Source organism: Phalacrocorax carbo, chromosome Z, assembly GCF_963921805.1.
Source record: "Phalacrocorax carbo chromosome Z, bPhaCar2.1, whole genome shotgun sequence".
NCBI classification, from domain to species: domain Eukaryota; kingdom Metazoa; phylum Chordata; class Aves; order Suliformes; family Phalacrocoracidae; genus Phalacrocorax; species Phalacrocorax carbo.
In genome coordinates, this window is record NC_087548.1 from 35368512 (window position 1) to 35378150 (window position 9639).

General features: G+C 40.5%; 1 protein-coding gene across 10 annotated transcripts in view; it reads right to left on the reverse strand.

Annotated features, from left to right (window-relative positions):
* Window positions 1–9639, reverse strand: part of ZDHHC21 (zinc finger DHHC-type palmitoyltransferase 21) — a 49696-nt gene that overhangs the window by 39956 nt on the left and 101 nt on the right. For 4 of the 10 annotated variants that reach the window (XM_064438050.1, XM_064438053.1, XM_064438046.1 and 1 more), the window contains exons 1-5: window positions 9501–9636; window positions 7462–7623; window positions 6379–6475; window positions 2915–3119; window positions 2028–2126 (exon numbers count right to left, since the gene is read on the reverse strand). In XM_064438050.1, coding sequence (XP_064294120.1) covers window positions 2028–2126; window positions 2915–3068 — 253 coding nt within the window. In that variant the 5' untranslated portion in view covers window positions 3069–3119; window positions 6379–6475; window positions 7462–7623; window positions 9501–9636. Of the gene's footprint in view, window positions 1–615; window positions 740–2027; window positions 2127–2914; window positions 3120–6378; window positions 6476–6572; window positions 6667–7461; window positions 7668–9500; window positions 9637–9639 lie in introns of those variants that run through there. The other 6 variants (XM_064438047.1, XM_064438048.1, XM_064438049.1 and 3 more) reach the window with 6 other exon arrangements.

Genomic DNA, 9639 nt, shown 5'->3' on the forward strand with positions numbered 1-9639 from the left:
ATGAGAATTCAAATGATATATTCAGAAAGTTCATCTTCACATGGGAAACAAGTCACACCGACACTGTAATACTTCCATTTACAAAAGCAAATATTTTCTGTCTTTAAGGAAAATAGGTGCGTGACCGGGAATTGTAAATACTTTGACTGGTTGTTTCTACCTAAATAGAACTTTTTTGATGCAGAGAAATTTCTTAAATCCCAGCTTAGTTTTTACAGTAGGGCATTCTGAAATTTTATACAGTAAAGTATTGCCCCTATGTAAACAAAATAAAGTTAAATTTAGCTCTTCTGAGCCATGTGAAGGCAGCTCTAATCTTGTCTTTCTTGCTGCAAAATAACATTTGGACACTGGAAATAAAGAAGCCCAATATCTGAGATCATTAAACTAGTAATAATGCCAGATGGATACTGATTTACAGTCTGTTCCCATAAATCGAGTGTCACAACGGTGTCACTCCCTAATAGGGTAGCTACCAGCAGAGTTAAGAAACACCCCAATCTCATTTTTTAATACAATTTATACCACACAAAAACGTATCTTCCTGTCAACCTAAAGAATACCAGAGAAATGAAGTGCTATTTTAGAAAGTGCAAAACCCAATAGAGCACACACCAAATCATAATATCAATGTCACAGTCAAGCCTAAGTGTTTCATCTTCAGAAGCATCTGTGAAGTATCACTGCCATGTGAAATGAATGGAGCACGAAGAAGCTGGAGAGCTATTCAAAGGGGTTCCTTAAAAGAGAAAGAAACATTTGTGCACAAAAGGAACTTGTACTGGTCCTGGTGTTTTGCAGGTAAATGAACATTCAGTCTTTAATGAGCGTCTCCATTCTCCAGCTCAGGTTGCAGAATCCATGTTGTTCTTCCTGCAGCAAAAACTGTGACTGCAGAACCCAAGTCTGAGCCACCTTTGGTTTTACTGAGTCATAAGGCTCAGTTACCAGGAGCAGAAACAACACTGACATGAGACTGTCTACAATCATTGTTTCATATCTGCATGCCAGGGTGATTCATCCCTTCCTACTATCTGCTGCCCAGTTTGTGCACAGCATAACTTCAGTGCTGAGGCTAAACAGATCTTGTTTCCAAACACACCACCCTAGACTCTCACTAACATCAGAAAGAGAGAACAACATGTTACTCCTGGCATCCACCAGGTTGCAAGACAAGACTGAAATATTCACCCCTCACCACATTTGATATATTTTCTACATTCAAAAGGTATTTTCTGTTAACGTGACAGATCTCATGCTATTTAGTAGCCCTACTCCATTCCAAACTGCTATGTAAAAGCTCTATGCATTAGACAAGCACCTAAATAGCATCAAACAGTTCATAAAAATATTGGCTTTCTCTGTGGAGGATTATTAAGGTTTCAAATTTCCTCCAATTTCTGGAGCATCAGATACCATACAGGAATTGTGGGATAAATTCACAAGCACGGAAGGTAATTCTCATATGTGAAGTTGCTACTCTATAGCAATGCAACGTAATTAGCATCACATTTGTTTGGTTAACAGCCCAACAAATGTAAGCCACTTTAAAAAGTGTAGAAAATACACAGGTAAAATCCAACATAAAGAGTACCTTCTACCACCACTTTCAACATATAATAAATTTACATAGAAAAAAGCTGTAGAATTATAATGACTAACCACCTCTAAATATTTTTGTTAAATATTATCATGTTGGAAGTCCATGTAGTATGTTTGAAAGCCTAGAATGTAAAAAAATTCCTCCCATGGAAAAATTTTGTATCAGAAATGTCTACATAACTTCTACTAAACTTCTTATGGTATACAAGTTTTGAAAGAGAAATTTTGAGTCTACACAAGGGAAAGTGCTAGAAATTTACAAGTTAAAAACAGTGACACACTGGTTTTAATTTCATTAACAATATAGGCTTCAGCAGAGACAGCTTATGGTTTCCATCAGATCTCTCAAAATCAAATTGATTCATAATTATTTTGAGGACATGAAAATAACTTTTATTCAACTATACAGAAACAACTTAATGTACCTGTGATTGGTATCTTTGGGTTTTCAGGTAGCTTTCCTGGATCAGCTACTGAGGCTCTTAGTAATGAAACTATACAAAACAACGAGCAGAAGTAATAACCTGAAAAAATAAATAAGCATTTGTTAGTCTTTTTCAGGTGTACAAAACATACACTGCATCAAAAATACAGATGCTCCAGCACCGAGCTGGAAATTACTCAGCCTTCTATTCAATTCCAGATATATTTTTGGTCCTACACAGTCTACAATATTTAGTAATCCCCAGTCTTAAAAAAGGAAAGGAGAAGGTAGCAGTGAACACCGTTTGGATAGCACCAGCGGGATGCCACTATGACCTTACTACTGTATTGAAGAAGTTCCTCCACTGTCTTATGAAATAAGCACCAATCATTCTACAACTCAAAGCCTCTCTGGGTAAGGACATTCCCAATGGTCCATCTTCACTGTGAAGTTGGTTCCAGTTACAATTCAACACTTTTTCCCAGCAAAACCTATTAGGATAGCTCATATTAGCTGACCCATCCAGGGACATACGACAAAACTAACAAAACTCAGTTTGTCAACCATCAGTACTACCACCCCAAATTCTGACAAGCACTAGGAGTTGTGGGCCAGAAATTCTGTCAACAAGTTCTAGCTACAGGATCTGAAAGCCATATTAATGCTTTTCCCCAGCCCCCACACAAACAAGTTTTACCATAATACCTTTGAAATGAAGTGCCTCGACTTCTCAGAACACAAAAATGTAGGACGCATCCCAGTACTCTTATCCTCTATCTTTATCCTTCAACTTATTCTTTATTTTCTGACCTTTCTCATATATGTTAGCTACTGTCCAAAGATACTATTTGTACTAGTAGAAAAAAGGGCTAAGTTAAATTGACTTACACAAAATTGCTACAAGTGAAATATGTCCCTCTTCATAATGAGGAAAAAGGATGACTTTTGGAATGCAGATTGTATTGTATAGCCAGACAAAGATAATCAAGCCCATGCAGCACCAACCCTGAGGGTCAACCACAAAGTGAATTCGTCGTCCCATTGAACACAAACAGGTGATAATCTGTCACAACCCAGGGGAAAAAAAATTATCCTAGACAGATAAATAAAAAAAAAAAGAGTAAGTTAACTAGTGTCATGCAACCTACATGGTTCCACATACATTCAAATAGGAATACCCCCCATCCTGTTAGCTGTTGATCTAAGGAACTAATGAAAACTTATGGACATTTCACACACATAGTTCAAGTACCAGGAAGAGAAATATTTTATGACTCCATTTACTAGTTATATCTCGCTAAAAAGTAACATTTATCATCAGGATGCAAGTAAAACAAGTAGCTGGGAAAACTATTAAGTAACAGGTAAAGCAAGCAATTGTCAGCAAGCAAAGGACATAAACATTAAAAAAAAAGAATTTTCCCATCAAAATAAAAAGGTTGCAAAGCAAGTAAGAAATACAATGATTTGTACAATGATTTATGTTATACAAGGATTCATCCCACCTACCTATCAGTGTCTCCCAACTATATTTCAAGACTATTTTTTAAAAGCTTGTATGATAAAATAGTCACAAGCTTCCCTAGGAATTTGTCATTTTTTCCCTGCTTAAAAAGCCTTCTTCATGGCATTTATAGCAAACCAACAGAAAAAGGAACCACACTACCCTAACATCTTTCATGTGGATCATTAAGAGTTACCATACAACAGTAAGTTTTCTCACTATTAATCACACTTAAAACATCAAGGTTTCCACTCTGATAATTTAATGTGCTGGTTCTTTTTGTTTTACACTGAAGAAACCCCACCAAGTCCTACAGTATGAACTTCAGTCCTTGAGAAACTGATCTTCATGAAAACATAGCACTAAGTTGTAAGCACTATTCAGCAGAATCTTCAAGGGAAGGATTACTACTGTTACTTTTTTGTCAGGCTGCCTTCATATACATATCTGAATATTTAAACACACACATAAAGCCCAAACTACTCTTCTACCCATTAGCTTCCCTGATTTCTGGGCTTCAGGGAGCTACTGTGCCCTTAAAACTTTTTACAATCATGTTAATCATAAAAACTACTTAGGCCTATATTTACTATACTTTTTAAATTTTACTATATGTAGTATGCATGCAACATAGTCTGCTGCATACACAGTATTAATATACTACACACATATGTACAGCCACTAGACATATAAATCCAGTATTATACTCCTGAATTTGCCAGTTATTAACAGGCCTCTGTTGTAAGTTAGCTTTGGCAACCAGCAGGTTTGGAACTAAAAAACATTTTATATCCTTTTAAAGCAGAGAAGCCGTGGGAGGAGGTGAGCAAACAGCACACCAGGGATGCTCAAAAGGTGATGGACCAGACCCCGTCCAAGACCCTAGAGCTACAGGAACTCCCACTGCACAGAGGAGAAGCAGGCAAAGCCTTAACTTGTTAGGCTGGGCATGGAGATGGCAAGTCTGGCAAAGCCTGGAAGCTTGCAAGCTCCAGCACCAGGAGGATGGTTCTGCTCCGCTTACAGCTCTGATCTACAGAGCAAGTTTTGAGCCCTGGCAGCAAAGACAGGGAGCTCTGTCCAGCGAAGCTTCCAAACTGGCTGTGCCCAAGTCCTGTGGCAGTACAGGCAGGACGGGGCAAGAACAGTGGTGGGCAACTCCCTGCTGCAGGGACAGAGGCGCCTCTGCCAGCCCAACCTGTCACCTGGCAAGGTTTGCTGCCTGACAGGGGCTTGGGTCCTGGATACCATGGATAGGCTATTACTGAGGCAGGTAGTAGTCTCACCCTTAGGCTATTACCTGCAACTGCTCTTCCACATGGACACCACAGATATGGCATGGGGAGACTGGGAGCATTATCAAGCATAACTACATGATTTGGAGTATGAGGGCCAGGATCTGGGGATCAGGTGGTGTCTCCTTCATCCTGCTGGTAAAGGGGAAGGATTTGAAGAGGAGTAGGCAAATCCTACGGACCAACAAGTAGTCATGCAGCTTGTGTCAGAAGCTGTCACTCATCTTTTACATCCATAGGACCTCCTAGGAGGTTCAAGAAGTATGCGGAACAGGGGCAGCATCCACCTGACACTATGTGGGGTAAAAGCATCTTTGCCAACAGGCTAGTCAAGCTGCTAAGGGAAGGCTTAGACTAGGAACGATGAGAGACGAAGGTGGTGACCTACAATTGAGTGAGGAAACGGTGGCCAGGGTTTGCAAGCAAAGGATGCAGGGTGATGTGGACAACAGAGATCTTATAATCAACAAAACAGAGGTGAAGTGGGACCACATCAAGTGTGTGCACACACTTGACAAAGAAACACCTCTTGAGTGTACTGGGATGGGGTTAGGAAAGCCAAAGTCCACCTGGAGTAGAGTCTGGTGAGATATATGAAGGTGAAAAGGAACCCTTGTACAGGTACACAAGCAGTGTAAAGGAGGCTAAGGGAAGTGTGGGCCTGCTGCTGAACGGGGCAGGGTACCTGGTGAAAGTATACAAAAGGGTCAAAGTACCTTCTTTACCTTGCTCTTTAAAGGTAAGACCTGCTTTCTGGAATCCCAGGCCCCTGAGACAAGTGGGAAAGTCTGGAGGAAGAAAGACTTACTCTGACTGAGGGAGGATTAGATTAAGAAACCTTCAAACAAACTGTACATAACATTTCCATGGGACCTGACAAGATGCTACCATGAGTGCTGAGAGAACTGGCCCTGTCATTGAGAGACCACTCTCTATGTTTGAAAGTTTTAAGCTGATGGGTGAGGTTCCAGAGGACTCAAGAAAGCAAGTGTCAACCCTGTTTTCAAGGGCAAGAAGGAGGATCCAGGCCTGTTAGCCCCACCCTGATCCCTGGGAAGGTGGAGCAAATAATCCTGGAAATCATTTCCAAACACAGGAAGAACAAGAAGGGGACTGGATGGGGTCGGCACAGATTTACAAAGGGGAGGTCATGCAGACTGATAGAAACACAGAGGCCAAAAAAACTAGAGGCAGCTAGAAACACTGCTGACCGCTGAGTAATCCATCTGTTTTCCATCTTACCAGAACAGCAGATTCCATGACTTCACAGCGCTTCCTTCAGAAGGGGAAATAACAGCTCAACAAACAAAACAGAGATGTAAGTACTGAAACACTTGACCTACTAGGTAGAATATATGAGCAATAAGCAATGAGAGAAATCCTGAAGAAAACAGTAAGAATGCCTATAATGGAAATATATCCCAAGTTTTTATAACTCAATGTCTAACTTCTGCCTGCATGATATTATTCACTTCTATAATCAAAAAAAACAAAACAAAACCTACCAAAACAAAACACAACAGCCCCACCGTCTTCCCCCCACAACAACATACCTTTGATAGCAAGTTCCACAGTTAAGTTGGAACTATGCAAAAAAAGACCCCATTCTCAAGAAAGGGAGATTTCTCATCATCACCTTCTGTACCTTTTCTGAAAGAGACAGAAGAGAGTATGGTACTCAAACAATCGGCATCACTGGTTTGAAAGGCAGCATATAATAGGTTACCTTCCATTCTTCACACCTCACCTCATTGAGCAGAGCTTCCTCTCATCCTGCTCAGAGATATCCAGATCCTTTGTCTCTCATGTCTGAACTGACATGCTGATTCTAACTAGCGTTCCTTTAGTTTCAGTTTTAGGCCGTTTCACAATTTTAATATGGATTTTAAAAGACAGGAGCATTCAGTCTATATAAAAATGCACTACTGCCAGTGTATTTCAGTTACTTTAAATTATGACACACTTACTTCCAGCATCTCTATTACAATGATAAACTAAGTTCTATATTTTTCATTATACTTTTGTCAGTAATACTGCATAAGCAATGTTAATATATTGACTTCCTCCAGCCAAGTGAGCTTTTGCCCCTCTCCCTCTTGGTTTATGTACCATATATAAATAGGTAAGGGTAGGAAGAGGGAATAAAGAAAGCCTAACACATGCATATTCTGATGATTAGGCAGAAAGTAAGAGGTTCCAATTAAACTCACAGACAGGTGAATTTACAGTCTTCTTTTCTTAAACGTACTTTTTTAAAAAATCCTGTATTTACTCTTTCAAATACAATGTCAAAGTAAAGAAAGACAGATCTCAAATGACTATTCTTTAGGATGCATCATTTCTGACAAGAACTACAATACATAGGGGGAAAATGTCTATGAGCAGGTTTACAACAAATAAGTTTAAAACAAACAATTAAGTGATTTATATCCATATACACTCAGTATTCATACATGCAATGCCTAAAAATTTTCCAACTAAATAATTTTGGATAAATGCATAACACTAATATTGGAGGTTTTATGGTTTTCTTCCCTCTTACCCTAATTTATAGCCATTTTTTCTAAATAAACATCTCAAACACAAAGCATTTGAAAGTAAAGAGTACCTGTGGCTGTGAAAAGCTTCAGACTTACCAAAACATGACTGAGTCTTTCCTACATGATCAAGAATTGTTCTTGCCTTTCCAAAAAGTACTTTTACTGTGGGATGCCTGGACAGCGTTTTTCCCTAACCCTTTTCTTTCTGCCCAGTTCAGTATAACTTCTCCTCCAATATAACTTCTGATGTGATGTCCTCTGAATAATGAGACCACAGAATGGGTCAGGCAGGCAGAAAGTGACTTCCAAGAAACAAGAAAGCTTTTCATTAACCAGAAATGTTAACATGAAATAAAGATTGCTTTAATAGGTAAACTTCAAAAAAAAGTATGTAATTTTACATCACGACTGTCCCAAAACATACTTTAAAAACTGTTTTATAAATAAACCCAATATGACCACTACTCAATTTCTCATCCTAAGAAGTACGACAAGTAGCTCTGGTGACATCCTACTCCTTCCATGTTTATGGCTGTTGCATCAATACATAACTAGAAACCAAGATCCTATACATTCTGCCTCACTTTAGCCCTGGACTTCTACTTAGGTAAGAAAAGTAAAATTTGTGAAATCTGACTTCTAGAACTTTTTTCACAACTGCTTAAACAAGTCCAGAATGACACCGATCAATAATTCGCAGTATTGTTCACTGTGAAAGATAATTTTAAGACCCCATGCAAACTGAACACTACAATGCTTTATAAAACATAATTCTAGAGTAAGAAAAACACCACTTTCTAAAAAGGCTGTATTCTAAACAATTCAGACAGAAAAAGGAACAGAGAGTAGAAACATGGGAGATACATCTGCTACAGTATTTGTGATAGCCAAGCCAAGGCCATAACAATCAACAGCTGCTGTCAATTTGTGGATCCAGCTGTGGTTTCAGATCTGTGACTTTCGTGAAATCTCAATAATTACTGCCAAAAATTACTGAAATAAAGCTAAAAATACACTTCACTGGGAAAAAAAAATAAGTGGACTTGAACCAAACAACTAGACTATTTCCAACTACATTTGAAAGAAGTGACTTATGTGATATTAATGTCAGATCAGAATTACCACTCTGCCTTCTGCAGCTCTTCTGTTTAACAAAACTAGTATGTGAATAACCAGTTAATACAAGCAGCAGCATATTTGTGCTGTGACAAAACCCCACGTACATTGCATCATTGCACATGTTTATACAATGGATGGTTGTCAGTAGAGATCTTGTCCCTCCACCGTTGCTAGGTGGCTGCTAACAGGCTGGTTAAGGCATGCAAGACGTTCCCACCCAATTCTTTCTTACAGATGGGATCTTGCAAGCATACCTGTAAACATCTACTGCATTTATGAAAGATGCCACACGCGCTTGGCCTTGGATGTGGCTTGATATTAATGTGTATACACTATATCCTCACTGATCATATGTCTCTTGAAAACTATCTTCACCCGCTGCTGACCAAACTTCCACTTCTGAACAGATAATGTACATTAATAGAAGCAGGTTTGGATCCTCAGCACGAAGGCAATGAAGATCTACAATTTCATTTTACTACGTACTGGAGCTGGAAAATGAAAGTGTGAAACTGAGAAAGGTCAGAGGGCATTCTGTTTCCTTGTGGTGTGCTGCCAGAGCACACAGCCACCAAAAGCCACGCTCCTCATCCATTGCCACCTCAAAAGCAGCAAATGCCCTCCTCATCGTTTAGCAAAAAAAGCAGCACTGTGGAGCATCATGAAAATGACAACAGTATTTATTTCGTAGATAAGGAGATACACCTAAAGGCTGAGTTTCTCTCAAGGATATCCCTCCCCCAGCTCTCTATACAGAAAAGAGCATTCCTGAAGCTGGAGTTACACAGGTGAAGCAGAAACCCAAGCCTCGTAACGCAGATCTCACCCAGGCGAAGCTGCCGCCCGAGCCTGGTGATATGGAGCCCCCCAAGTCACCCCGGGGAAAGCCGCTACCCGCCAGCCACCCGGCCACACACGCGCCGATGGGCGGCCGCCTCCGTCCCTCCGATCCGCCGGGACGCCCCTCATGGCTTCCGCTCCCCCCTTCCCCCCCCGCGGCACGAGGCGGAACCAACCGTTGGGCGAGGCCCGGAGGAGAAGGGAGGGGCGGCGGTCACACGCGCCCCCTTCTTCCCCGCTCTCCATAGCAACCTCGGGGGCCTCCTCGGCCGCGCGTAGCAGGCCCCCTCCCTCCCGCACGCGCCCCAGCCCCCT